The following is a 13803-nucleotide window of genomic DNA, read 5'->3' on the forward strand; positions in this document are numbered from 1 at the left end:
TAGTGTATTTGGGGTAATTTTTAGTTTGAGTTCTTAAAAATTAGTCTACCAAGTCAAATTCTGTTTTTAAATTTAAAAAATTGTATTCAAATAGAATACCAAACGAACCCTTAACTTTTGAAACGCTTCGAAATCTGAAATAGAGACTGACCCAATACAATAATCAACAGGTAATTCGAGTATCAATCATATATATGCATTTGGAACAAACTAGAAGGCTGAACGGAGATATTAATTTTATTCATAAGCCAAGTCTGCTTGCAACTATAACAGAGTTGGGCTGCAAACAACTAGAGAAACAACTGAGGTCCAAATAAAACATAAACATTATTACAGCACCTAAACATGAAAATAAGATAAAACCCCTTAGCAAATAAAAGCTAAGCCAAGTCTTGACAAGGAACCATATTTGTTCCTCATTGTAGCAGTCATTCACCTTAATGGAGAGACTTAATCAATCTATCAAAATTATTGTATGATGATCCTCCAATATCAGTAGCTTCTACAGCTTTTTTCTTCCATTCTCTTGCCTTTTGCCTCATCTTCATCCCCTTTTCCCCTTCCAGCATTTCCTTAACAAGTGCTTTGATTTCGTCACGCTTCACATCGGGGCTCACCTCCATTCCAATCTCCCAGTCAGTGCATGCGTATCGACAATTCGTTTGTTGCTCAGCAAAGAAAGGCCAGCAAATTACAGGCACGCCTCCGGATACACTTTCAATAGTAGAGTTCCAGCCACAGTGTGTTAAAAAAGCCCCAACAGATGGATGATCTAGCACTTGGTCCTGTAGACACCAGCTTGCTATATAACCCCTTTCCTTAATCTCCTCAAAAAATTCATCGGGTAAAATAGCCGAGTCTCCCTCTACCACATCTGGCCTAACAATCCACAAAAATGGGTGCTTGCTATTTGCAAGCCCCCATGCGAATTCTTTCAGATGCTGATCTGTCATTGTAGTTACGCTCCCATAATTTACATACACAACTGAACTAGGTTTCTTCTGATCAAGCCATTTAAAACAATCTGTGTCTGCTTTCCATAAGTTTGAGCTAAGAGACTCGACCAATTTGGTTTCGGTTTCAGGCAATTGCCTCTCAAGCAACTTAAGGGGGCCAATGGTGTAGATGTTAGGGAACATGGACGATATTACCTCTAACACTTCATGTTCAAATTCATCATATGTGTTGAAGATGATTGCAGAAGACTTCAAACAGTTTCGTGCTTCGGATCCCAAGAAATCGAACATTATGTCGTTGACATCTGTGACTCTGATGAAGCTGGGGATATCCCTGAGCCGAGCATTTTTCATGCCTGGGACCCAATCAATTGGTGTATCCAGTGTACCATCATGCAGGAAAGTCTCATCTGAAATATGTATGGAAGATAAATAATATGTTTTCGGCACTTGTTAGCGAGAGTGAGCATTTACAATTCATCCAAGTTCAAAATGCAAGTCCCCCACAATAATTGGAGTAGTTTTGTCTGGTTTCTGTTGTTTATTATTCATTCTGCTCAGATTCTCTTTTGTGCATTGGTTACAACGATGATGTTTTAGCTTTTTGCTGATTTTTCTTGTTTTTTTCCCTTTTTCTGTTTTGTTTGTCCCGTTAAAAAAACAGAGAGATGCACCCTGTTTGGTTTCTCTTGTTTATTATTATTATTCTGTCCTGTTTGTCGTGGGTGCAAGTTTAATATGCACTTCCTCTTTCTGAGAAATTTATTTATATAATCACGAGGTTAATCAGGGGATATAATAAGCGCATAGCTATTAATTACTTTATAATATAAACTATATATTCTCACTCACCCATTTTATAACAAAATTTCTTAACTGGACCTAACTTTCCGAACAAAATAATTATTTATTTTGGATTCTAACTCCTATATTTAATTCCCCCTCCATCAATATCGTTTTGCATAAATAAATAAAAAATATGTATTTTTATATTGAACAAAGAAATTATGTCTATGTTATCATGCATACGAAATTAACAGTGAATGATTTTCAACATGCTTATGTATCACATAAACTAATACCATATATGATTTTCTTATAGAAGAATTAATTTATATTTATTAAAAAGATTTATATTGTAGAATATATATAATCTTGAAAGAAGTTAAAAGATTAGTCTTTTGACAAAAGCTAAAAGCAGATGTGCTTGGAATATTATCGTGGGATTGAATGATTCAACCTCAAGTCAAGTGCTTGTAATAATTAAGTTAAGGAAGTATACCTTTGAATGGAACAACGCCTCGCTTGACGAGCTCACTGTATTGCAAGTAACCCACGAAGCCACAAGCAGAGGCAGTCCAAAACTGGACCTCCGGAATGCCTAACTCCTGAGCAGCTTGCCTCCCAAATCCCGTGACACCATCTGCAACTATACAAGTAACTTGTGGCACTTGAGATGAGGAGTTGATCTTAGTGACCAGCTCTTTGAATGGACCTAGACAGGTTTTCCTGGTGGAGTCGCATATGGCTGGAACATCTTGGGTTGCATCCTTATCCGAAGGAGGCAGCCCGTCCGGTATGGTCTCGAACTGGAAGTCGGGCAAGCCCTTGACAGAGTCCGGGCCTTTGGACCGGATTAGGCGCCTGTGGTTGAACTCTGTGTTAACAAAGGTTATGTGGAAGCCTCTTGAGTGAAGAAGCTTAGCTAATTGCATCATGGGGTTAACATGGCCTTGAGCTGGGAAAGGGACACAAACCGCATGTAGTTTTTTGGTTGCTTCTCCTATTGAACCCATCTCTCTTTACCAATATAAGCAAGGCCTGTGTGGTGAAACCCAACTTTGCTCGTGTCATTTATAGAAAATGTGCCAAGCCTTGCCTCTTCGGCACTTGATACTGACATTGGAGTCACTTTGGTCAAAACAAAACAAAAATTACAGTTTACTAATATACAAGTGATGTGTCAGTAACAATAAAATTGCCCATTTCACCAGATCATCACATGGGCTGACATGGGATAGGTAGAAACACGTATGATTTACCTTGCCCTTGCTGCAGGGCCGCCCCTGCCTACCAATGGACACCAGTGCGTGTAAGAGCTCGTTTGTTATTTTCTTTTCTATGCCGCTAGCTTTGAACAGATGAATGACCCCGGCAACATTAGAGGAGTAATTAATTTTACATCATTGTCATTGAAGGGCACGTTTTCTTACTAAGAATATAAATATTGTAGTCCTGCGATTTTGAGAATCATAAAATATAAATATTATAGCTACATAAAGTACGGCCGTTCCTGCGATTCTGAGAATCATAAACAACAAACGAATACAACGAGGCCCTTATTTTCAAATTTGTTTACTTAACACAGAGAACAATATCGTGTACACAAAAAATAAAGAACAATATCATGCATTGACGAACACAACACAACACAACACAATGCTTACTTGTTTTAGTCTTCGGTGCGCACTAAGAGGAACAAACACGTGGGGAAGAAAAAAGAACAAAAGGACAATTGCATTGTTTGTTTGTTGTGCTTGCAAACAAATCCGCAACAATCAACACAACAATAATACATGCGGGTTAATCTGGCAGAGAGGGTTAGTCAAATACGTGTGGGAATTTTGGATTTCCTTTTTGGGAGTTTATATTCTACTTTATGCGATATTTGGGTAATGGGTTTATTAAATATGTTAGGCAATTTTTGTTTCAGCTAGTCTAGTTGGAATTTTTGTTAGGCCAAACCGATGAAACCGATTGGTTTAAATTGTAATTATTGGTTTGGTTTGATTTTGATAAAAAAAAAATGTCAAACGGTTTAAAAATCGAATCGGACCATATATGATTTGGTTTGATTTGATTTTGAATTTTTGTGTTTTTATAGATTTTACCTTGGTTGGAATAAATGTGAGCTAAAAATGCATTATTAATCAATATAAAATATGTTTTTGCTCATTTTCGTAGGTTGACTTCCTGGTCTTGGTCAGAATGTTCCGGTGCTCAGATGTGGTGAAACTCTTCATGACACTTGTTCCAATGGGTTTTGACTACAACATATCCAAAAGTTAGCTCCATTGAAAAAGTATTACCTCCCCAACTGATCCAACATTGATACTAATTCTGAAAATCTATTTTGGGTCACTTTTACCCTTCTTTTGGTATCATCTCCCTTTCTAATTGTTACCAGACCTCTTGGTAACAATTAATTACGTTGTAGAGATTTGATTTCAGATTGGTAATAAATTAGAATCTCTCTCTATGTATTAAAACCAAAATAAAATGATGGAAGTGAAGAAAAGTGGAGCATATGCCAAACACTTTGGGAAAAAGGTAAAGTATCCTATGGACCAGAACTGAACCTCTGGAATGCTTACTTCCACCGCAGCTCTGCTCCCAAACCCCGTGACCCCATCTGAAATTATGCAAGTAACTGGGGGCATTTCAGACAATTCACCAAGCTTAACCAGAAGCTCTTTGAAGGGACCAAGACAGTTTTTTCTGATGGAATCACTGAGTGCAGGAACATCTTGGGTAGCATCTGTGTCAGATTGTGGAAGCCCATCTGGTATGGCCTCAAATCTAAAGCCAGGTAAGCCCATAAGAGCATCTCCACCCATAAGGGCTAAGTCTAGGGCAAGGGCAAGCAAGGGCTGCCACTATTCACATGAATAGTGTCAGCCTTGCTATTTGTGGTTCCATCCATGAGGGCTAAGTCTAAGGCAATTACTATTCACTTAAATTTATTTTTTATTTTTTATACTTAAACCATTGATTTTGATAAGCTTTTCGGATAAGATTTTCGTTTCTCAAGTGTTAATATTTATCGTAAAATTCTCACCTAAAAATCAAGATAATATTTTCGGATAAAATTTTGAAATTAAAATTGGTGTGGAAAGTGAATAATATTGGTAGGTATGTATAGAAAAAATTTCCAGAATTTTTTGATATTTTTTTAAAAAAATTTTGATATTTTTTTCAATTTTTTTTAGCCAAAAATTGGACAACCGTTGGATTGTGCAAGATTTTATGATCAGAGGCTCTTGGAGAAGCCACATGGCTTGTAATCATTGGGCAATGTGGGCTGGTGGGTCCAACAGTAAAAAAAAAATTGAAAATCAGCTGCTGACGTCATGCTGACGTCAGCAGCCCGAGGGCAACAGCCCAGTCAATTTCTGCCTGTGGGCTTGCTCGGGCTGGTGGGTCCCATGCTTTGCCTGAGCTGGATTTCCTGCGCTGGAGCCATATTGGGCTTGCCAGGGGGCCTTTTGCCCAGTTTGATAGCAGCGGTGGAGCTGCTCTAAGGGATGATGGGTGCCCTTGAGACCTGATGATACGCCTGTGGTTGAACTCAGGGTTGTCAAAGGCCCTTTGAGTGTAGGAGCTTGGCTAATTGCATCATAGGGCTAACATGCCCTTGTGAAGGGTAGGGGACACAAACTTCATGGGGTTGTGTTCTTCCTCCAACTGGAACCATCTTTTGCTAAATTTACTTGGCAAGAGGAAAAAGCGGCAACCGATCTAATATTGTTATCATGGCTTCCTTTATTATATTTTTACCAACTATAAGTTGGCCTTCCAGTCCTTTGGTCTTATTTATTTATTTTTTTTAATTTTATAAATATTTGGAATACATCCAGTCATTTTGTCTTAGTGATCATATCTCATCATTTTCATTAGCTTTTGTGTTTTTTTTTATAAGGTTTCTAAATCTTAAAAACCGATTTTGGGGTTTGGAGTCCAATTCTACTTTTAAGTTTAAAAAATTGTATTCAAATAGAATACCAAACGGGCCTTTAAATAGAATACCAAACGAGCCCTTAGCTTTTGAAATACTTCGAAATCTAAAATAGAGATCTGCCCAATACATAATCAACAGGTAATTCGAATATCAATATATGTATGCATTTGCAACAAACTGTAGAAGGCTGAACGGAAATATTAATTTTATTTAGAAGCCCAGTCTGCTTGGAAACTGTAACAGAGTTGGGCTACAAACAACTAGAGAAACAACTGACGTCCAAATAAAACATAAACATTATTACAGCACTTGAACATATATATATATATATATATATTTGGGAGTTCTTGACAAGGAAACATATTTGTTCCCCATTGTAGCAGTCATCCACCTTAATGGAGAGACTTAATCAATCTATCAAAATTATTGTACGATGATCCTCCAATATCAGTAGCTTGTACAGCTTTTTTCTTCCATTCTTTTGCCTTTTGCCTCATCTTCATCCCCTTTTCTCCTTCAAGAATCTCCTTAACAAGCACTTCGATTTCGTCACGCTTCACATCGGGGCTCACTTCCATTCCAATCCCCCATTCAGTGCATGCGTATCGACAATTCGTGTGTTGATCAGCAAAGAAAGGCCAGCAAATTACTGGCACGCCTTCGGATACACTTTCAAGAGTAGAGTTCCAGCCAGTGTGTGTTAAAAAAGCCCCAACAGATGGATGAGCTAGCACTTGGTCCTGTGGACACCAGCTTGCTATATAACCCCTTTCCTTAATCTCCTCAAAAAATTCATTGGGTAAAATAGCTGAGTCTCCCTCTACCACATCAGGCCTAACAATCCACAAAAATGGGTGCTTGCTATTTGCAAGCCCCCATGCGAATTCTTTCAGATGCTGATCTGTCATTGTAGTTATGCTCCCATAATTTACATACACAACTGAACTAGGTTTCTTCTGATCAAGCCATTTCAAACATTCTGTGTCTTCTTTCCATAAGTTTGAGCTAAGAGACTCGACCAATTTGGTTTCCGTTTTAGACAAATGCCTCTCAAGCAACTTAAGGGGGCCAATGGTGTAGATGTTAGGGAATATGGTTGATATTACCTCTAACACTTCATGTTCAAATTCATCATATGTGTTGAAGATGATTGCAGAAGACTTCAAACAGTTTCGTGATTCGGATCCCAAGAAATCGAACATTATGTCATTGACATCTGTGACTCTGATGAAGCTGGGGATGTCCCTGAGTCGAACATTTTTCATGCCTGGGATCCAATCAATTGGTGTATCCAGTGTACCATCATGCAGGAAAGTCTCTTCTGAAATATGCATGGAAGGTGAACAATATGTGTGATCATACTTTATGGTCACATTACAGGAGTATATTTGATCTCAAATATTACACGAAACTCATAGGTTAATATTCTACATAATACGGTGTCATTTTTTAGTTTGGAGAACTGGACCTAACTTTCCGAACAAAATAATTATGTATTTTGCAAGTGGTTAAGAGTATTTACTTTGCATTCTAGCTCCTATATTTGATTTTCCCTTCATCAATATCGCTTTGTATATAAAAAAACAAAAATATGTATTTTTATATTAAACAAAGAAATTATGTCTATGTTATCATGCATACAAAATCAAGAGTGAATGACTTTCAACGTGTTTTTCTTATAAAGAATTAATATATATTGATTAAAAATATTTATATTGTAGAATGTGTATAAAATCTTGAAAGAAGTTAAAGATTAGTCTTTTTTTTAATATTAAAACAGAAATTAGGAATCCTAAAACTAGTTCTTAATTTAGTAATATTTTTCTCTGTTTTGCTTGACACCTCCTCAAAATAAAAATATAAGAAAAAAAATACGTAATGTTATTAATCTAAATGGAACTTTTTTCCATTTTTTAAAGAAGAGATATCTAGTTTTCAAATATCTAAAAGGAACAAAAGGATACAAAAGAGTCAAAAGGATAGAAGGATAACACCACAGCTCAACCAAGAAAAAGCAATGGTTGAAAAACTACGCAAGTGTATCATTTGGTCTACCTCAAGCCTCATAAGAAATTTATCACTCCAAGGAATATGTGCTTGGAATATTATCGTGGGATTGAATGATTCAACCTCAAGTCACATAAAAATGTTCATAAGCCTAAAATAAATATGCAACGGAAGTATACCTTTGAATGGAACAATGCCTCGCTTGACGAGCTCACTGTATTGCAAGTAACCCAAGAAGCCACAAGCAGAGGCAGTCCAAAACTGGACCTCCGGAATGCCTAACTCCTGAGCAGCTTGCCTCCCAAATCCCGTGATACCATCTGCAACTATACAAGTAACTTGTGGCACTTGAGATGAGGAGTTGATCTTAGTGACCAGCTCTTTGAATGGACCTAGACAGGTTTTCCTGGTGGAGTCGCATAAGGCTGGAACATCTTGGGTTGCATCCTTATCCGAAGGAGGCAGCCCGTCCGGTATGGTCTCGAACTGGAAGTCGGGCAAGCCCTTGACAGAGTCCGGGCCTTTGGACCGGATTAGGCGCCTGTGGTTGAACTCTGTGTTGACAAAGGTTATGTGGAAGCCCCTTGAGTGAAGAAGCTTGGCTAATTGCATCACGGGGCTAACATGGCCTTGAGCTGGGAAAGGGACACAAACTGCGTGTAGTTTTTTGGTTGCTTCTCGTACTGAACCCATCTCTCTTTACCAATATAAGCAAGACCTGTGTGGTGAAACCCAACTTTGCTTTTATGCCATTTATAGAAAATGTGCCAAGCCTTGCCTCTTCGGCACTTGATTGTGACATTGGAGTCACTTCTGTTAAAATCAAAATAAAAATTATTGTTTACTAACAATAAAATTGCCCATTTCACTAATACTTCAAATTTATGTCCTATGTGCATCCGGAGACAATTTCTCATTTGTTTTTATATTGTCAATATACTAATCACTGGCATAATCTTTCACCTTCTTATACATTTAATTGTTTTACTGTTTGCTGGAAAATTTGAGAACAAAGCAATCCTCTAGTCTTTCAAAATAAGGCAACACAAATCCGTGAGGCCATTTCACACATAAGAATTGAAAACTAAAAATTAAAATTGAAATGCTAATCAAAGGGGCATAAGATTTTGAAAAATAGGAACTATAAATATTGGCTATGGTAAATTTGTTGACATGGAAATATAGTTTTTATTTATTATTATTTTTCATATACAAGCAATACTCTTAACCATTTAAACTACAAGTTCTTTAATTACAATGTGTGGTGTGGTTGACAAACTGCCACCTCTAGCTGGCGGACTGCTTGGTGGAAAAATAGTTAATGGACCTGCAAGTCCTTTGCTGACGTGGAAAAATAGTTAATGGACCTGCAAGTCGTTTTTGTTTTTATGTCTAATTTTCTATACATAAAAAATCCAAGTAGATTTACTTTCATTTTTTGGTCTGAAAAAAATCCAAGTAGAATATTGACCCGTGAAGGTAACACCAAATAATATGTTGTGTTGTCTTACAAACTCAATGCAAATTATTATAGGGTTAATTATAGTTTGGTATTCTGTAATTACACCCTTAACACATGTTAGTCTTTGTCTTTTTAATTTTAACAATCACATACCCCGGTCTTTTAAATTTGTTACAATGTGGCTCCGCCATTATGGTTTCTGTTAGATCTCTCTGTTAATTGCCTACGTGGCACTGTAGATCCCATATTTTTAAAATTTTTAATTTTTAATTGATTAAAATATGAATAAAGTATTAAAAACCAAAAAAATTAAAAAAATTTCTCAAAAACCTCTCTCTCTCTCTCTGCGTTCTCTCTGCGTTCTCTCAGCAACAAACCCAAAACCCAACTCTCTCTCCTCTCTGCTCTCTACCCCATGACACCACCACGTGCAAACTATACCACACCCTAGCCTGAAACCACATCCCCACGAACCCAGAAACCCAGACCCGACGTAGAATCCGAAAGCCCAGTTCGGCTTCGGGAGCTTGGTCTGCTTCGGAGGAATTGGAACCATTTTTGAGTCAAGACCCATTCGGCTAGTGGATCCGAGATCCAGAACTTCAGGATGGAGATTCTGCTTCGGTGGTGGCTGAATCAGGGCGAATTTGGGGATTTCCTCTCCGCGTTTTAGGATACTGACCTGGCCTATGACCACATTCTTGGGGGTAGCGGGTTTCTGGACCCGTGGGAGTGGGTTGTAGTTGGTCCTGGTCGGCCTTCGCTTACTCCGGTCGGCTTGTGGGGAGGTTCTGACCCGATTAGGGTTAGGGCTTCTATGGAATTCATCAGTGCTTGAGGTGAAACACAGTCTTTGAGGCAATTTTGATGACTGAAAACTTTAACACCCATATAAAATCTAACAAAATCAGATCCAAAAATTCGAGCTTTTCAAGCTCTTGCAACGAAGGAGAAGAGGATAAAATTACAAACTTTGGGGCTCTTGAGAGCCAAGGGGAATTTACAGAGAGAAGGGCAAACGAAGATGAGATTGTGTGAAGATTGGGAAGGAGGGAGGGCTGTGTTTTATAGGGAAAGGAAGGGGAAGATACTTTTAAGGCAATTAGAGTAGGGAAAGCGACAACCGCCAGGCTTCGATTTGAATGAGACATCGAAATCTAGGTTGGGGGGAAGAAATCGGGTCTGGGTTTTTGGGTTCGTGGGGATGTGGTTGCAGGCTGGGGTGTGGTATAGTTTGTAGGTGGTGGTGTCATGGGTAGAGAGCAGAGAAAAGAGAGAGAGCTGGGTTCTGGGTTCGTTGCACACACAGAGAGAATTTTTGAGAAATTTTTTTAATTGTTTAATATTTTTGGTTTTTAATACTTTATTCATATTTCAATCAATTTAAACTAAAATTTTTTAAAAATGTGGGACCCACAATGCCACGTAGGCAATTAACAGAGAGATCTAACAGAAACCCTAAAGGTGGAGCCACGTTGTAACAAATTTAAAAGTCCGGGGTATGTGATTGTTAAAATTGAAAAGACAAGGACTAACATGTCTTAAAGGTGTAATCATAGGATACCAAAATGTAATTAACTCATTATTATATAACAAGTATCCTATGTGATGTTACATCACATCATCCATAAACTCAACTAGTTCATCAAATTTTGGACTTATGCACAAGAATGACTGCTTCTCACTGCTGTTTGTACAAAAGAGAATCTGTTTGCTTCAAATATCGGCCATATGTTACGACATGTTGCAGTCTTTTTAATTCGGGAGACTGGGATCCAATCGATTAGCTCATCAAGTGGATCATCTTGATTATTCAAGTTTTTCTTTGAAACACATTCATATTAAGGGCTGATAGTCATATAAAGAGTATTTCTGCATATTTCAACAAATTTGTTAAGGCAAGCAATTCTTCATATCTATTCATTAATTAACACTTATTAAGATTACATGAACCCCTTAAAATTGAGGGCTTGAATAAAAATAAGAAAACAAAAGGGTCCAAGAACCCATGAAGCCACAAGTAGAGGCAGTCCAAAACTGAACCTCTGGAATGCCCAATTCCATCGCAGCTCTGCTCCCAAACCCCATGACCTCATCTGAAATTATGCAAGTAACTGGGGACACTTCAGACAATTCACCAAGCTTAACCAGAAGCTCTTTGAAGGGACCAAGACAGTTTTTTCTGATGGAATCACTGAGTGCAGGAACATCTTGGGTAGCATCTTTGTCAGATGGTGGAAGGCCCATCTGGTATGGCCTCAAATCTAAAGCCAGGTAAGCCCATAGGGATGATGGGTGCCCTTGGGACCTGATGAGGCACCTGTGGATGAACTCGAGAGTTGTCAGAGGCCTTTTGAGTGTAGGAGCTTGGCTAATTGCATTATAGGGCTAACATGCCCTTATGAAGCGTAAGGGACACAAACTACGTGGGGTTGTGTTCTTCCTCCAACTGTTACCATCTTTTGCTAAATGGGTAAATTACTCAAATGGTCTTCAAACTTGTACGCGATTTACATTTTGGTCCCTAAATTAAGTTATTAGTCTAAATGGTACATAAACTCTATTTTAATCGCCCATTTGATCCAACCGTTAGGTTCTGTCAATGTTGTCGTCAAATTTAAGGGTAAAACCGTTCAAACAGTATAGAATAGCCAGCTCTTAAACCGACAAAGGCGTCATTCAAGGAATCCACCTTCTTCTTCAACGAAGGCTGCGATGTTTGAAAGCTCAACAAATTCAACTCGATCTAATCGGTATTGCTTTTGTGGGATGAAGATTAAACGGCGCACTTCATGGACAGATCTGAACCTGGGAAGAAGGTTTGAGGCATGCGACCAAAATCGGGTAAGATAGAGTAAGGGTTTTGTTATGTTTAAGTGAAGAATTGAATGGTGTGCTGGGCTCTGATTGATTATGTGTAACAAATGATGTGTAGAATAGCTAAACAAGACATCATTTCTTTGAATGGCTGGATAATGAAACATGTCCAAGAGGAAAGGAAGTGCTTCCTGGATTGCTTAGAAGACTCAGAGGTATGGAGAAAGAAATTAGAGCAAGAGATGAGCAACAGAGATTAGCGGAAGTAGAGAAGAAAAAATTGGAAGAGAAAGTGGGTGTTGTTATTGAAGGAAAAAAGGAATTGGAATGGAGTAGACAGAGACAATTGAAATTGGGGTTTGCTTTGATCCTTTTATGGTGTTTGTTTGTAATTTTGGTGATGAGTAGAAAGATTTAGCTATGAATGTTAGGTATGTAATGGCCTTTTAGGTTTGTAATGGGATTATAGGTATGAATGTAATGTGGTGTTTGTTAGCTATGAATGTAATGTGGTGTTTGTTAGCTATGAAATAGTTTGTGGAGTATTTTAGGTAAAACAATTCCATAACCAAAAACCACACCAATTCCATAAAGGAAAACCAATTTCATAACCAAAACCAATTCCATAACCAAAAACCAATTGCATAACCAAAAACCAATCCCATAGCCAAAAACCAATTCCATAACCAAACTGCACAGCATAAACTAATTCCATTACCAATATGTAGAGTTAACTCTAATCCACAAGCTGTGATTCCATAAAATTACATCCCAAATTACAGAACCTAAACCAAAAGGCAGAGTGTAACTTTAATCCAAAAGATGTGAATCCACAAAATAACATCCCAAAAGCTGTGATCCTATTGTTTGTACTGTAAGCCAAAATGCAGGGCCTTTACATAACCAAAATGCATATCCTGAACAAAATCTACACCCCAAATTACACAAAATATATATGATTCCCCCTGCCTTGTGAATGATTATGGTTGTGATAGAACTTCTGTAGGCCTTTTGAATGTTCCTCTTCTAATAGCAACCATTTTGAATGTTTCTCCTCTAATAGCAGCCCTTTTGAATGTGCCCCCTCTAACAGCTGAAAGTTTGAATATGGAACCAGGTTGGGCAGAGACAGAAGTTGAAGATGGATTTGAGCTCTCTTGTGTAAGTGCAGCTGACTGTGACAATGATATATTTGCACTTCCTCTTGCTAAACCTCTGACCATAGTTCTTGGCAAACCTCTTCCCATACCTCTTGCCAACTAAAGAAAGAGGACCAATATAAGTTCTGAACTATATTGCAAAAAAGTAAGTGAGCATATTTGAAAAATAAACCCCAAACAACATACACTTTGTTGTGAAGAAGTAGCAACTTCAGTTACAACAGCTAGAGCCTCATTAGCTCTTCATGTTCCTCTAGCCAACCTTTTTTTCATATCTCTTAGCATACTTCTTGGCCAACCTCTTATACCTCTTGCCACCTAAACAAAGAGGACCAATATAAGTTCTCAACTAAATTGCAGATTTGTGACACAACATATTTGAAGAAAAATACCCCAAAAAACATACACTTTGTTGTGAAGAAGTAGCAACTTGTTTTGCAACAGTTGGAGCCTTATTGGCTATTCTTCTTCCTCGTCCTCTGCCCCTCACTCTAACTTGCCCTCCCTCGGATTGGACCTCTTTTTGGGCAGAAGATGCATTTGCCTATAAGAGCACAAGGAATTATTACTTCCAAAACATGTAACAACTCTAAATTTGCATAATAAATAATTACTTGTTAATTTTCTGAGCCGTGTCTGTCACAAGTTGCCCTATTATGGCCA

General features: G+C 38.0%; 2 protein-coding genes across 2 annotated transcripts; both read right to left on the reverse strand.

The window, feature by feature from the left end:
* On the reverse strand, nucleotides 212–2940 carry LOC109949800 (7-deoxyloganetin glucosyltransferase-like). The gene is made up of 2 exons (XM_020566236.1): nucleotides 2239–2940; nucleotides 212–1366 (listed from the first exon to the last, which is right to left on the reverse strand). The coding sequence occupies exons 1-2, from the start codon at nucleotides 2750–2752 to the stop codon at nucleotides 438–440; spliced, it is 1443 nt and encodes a 480-aa protein (XP_020421825.1). The 5' UTR covers nucleotides 2753–2940; the 3' UTR covers nucleotides 212–437.
* Nucleotides 5875–8455, reverse strand: LOC18773955 (7-deoxyloganetin glucosyltransferase). The gene is made up of 2 exons (XM_007208161.2): nucleotides 7881–8455; nucleotides 5875–7015 (listed from the first exon to the last, which is right to left on the reverse strand). Exons 1-2 carry the CDS (start codon nucleotides 8392–8394, stop codon nucleotides 6087–6089), a joined length of 1443 nt encoding a protein of 480 aa, XP_007208223.1. The 5' UTR covers nucleotides 8395–8455; the 3' UTR covers nucleotides 5875–6086.

The sequence above is a fragment of the Prunus persica genome, chromosome G6, assembly GCF_000346465.2.
Source record: "Prunus persica cultivar Lovell chromosome G6, Prunus_persica_NCBIv2, whole genome shotgun sequence".
NCBI lineage: Eukaryota > Viridiplantae > Streptophyta > Magnoliopsida > Rosales > Rosaceae > Prunus > Prunus persica.

Coding starts and splice junctions, on each gene's coding strand:
- LOC109949800 (XM_020566236.1), bottom strand. CDS start 2,752: ATGGGTTCAATAGGAGAAGCAACCAAAAAACTACATGCGGTTTGTGTC. Junction 1,367..2,238: donor AGGCGTTGTTCCATTCAAAG/GTATACTTCCTT, acceptor TACATATTTCAG/ATGAGACTTTCCTGCATGAT.
- LOC18773955 (XM_007208161.2), bottom strand. CDS start 8,394: ATGGGTTCAGTACGAGAAGCAACCAAAAAACTACACGCAGTTTGTGTC. Junction 7,016..7,880: donor AGGCATTGTTCCATTCAAAG/GTATACTTCCGT, acceptor TGCATATTTCAG/AAGAGACTTTCCTGCATGAT.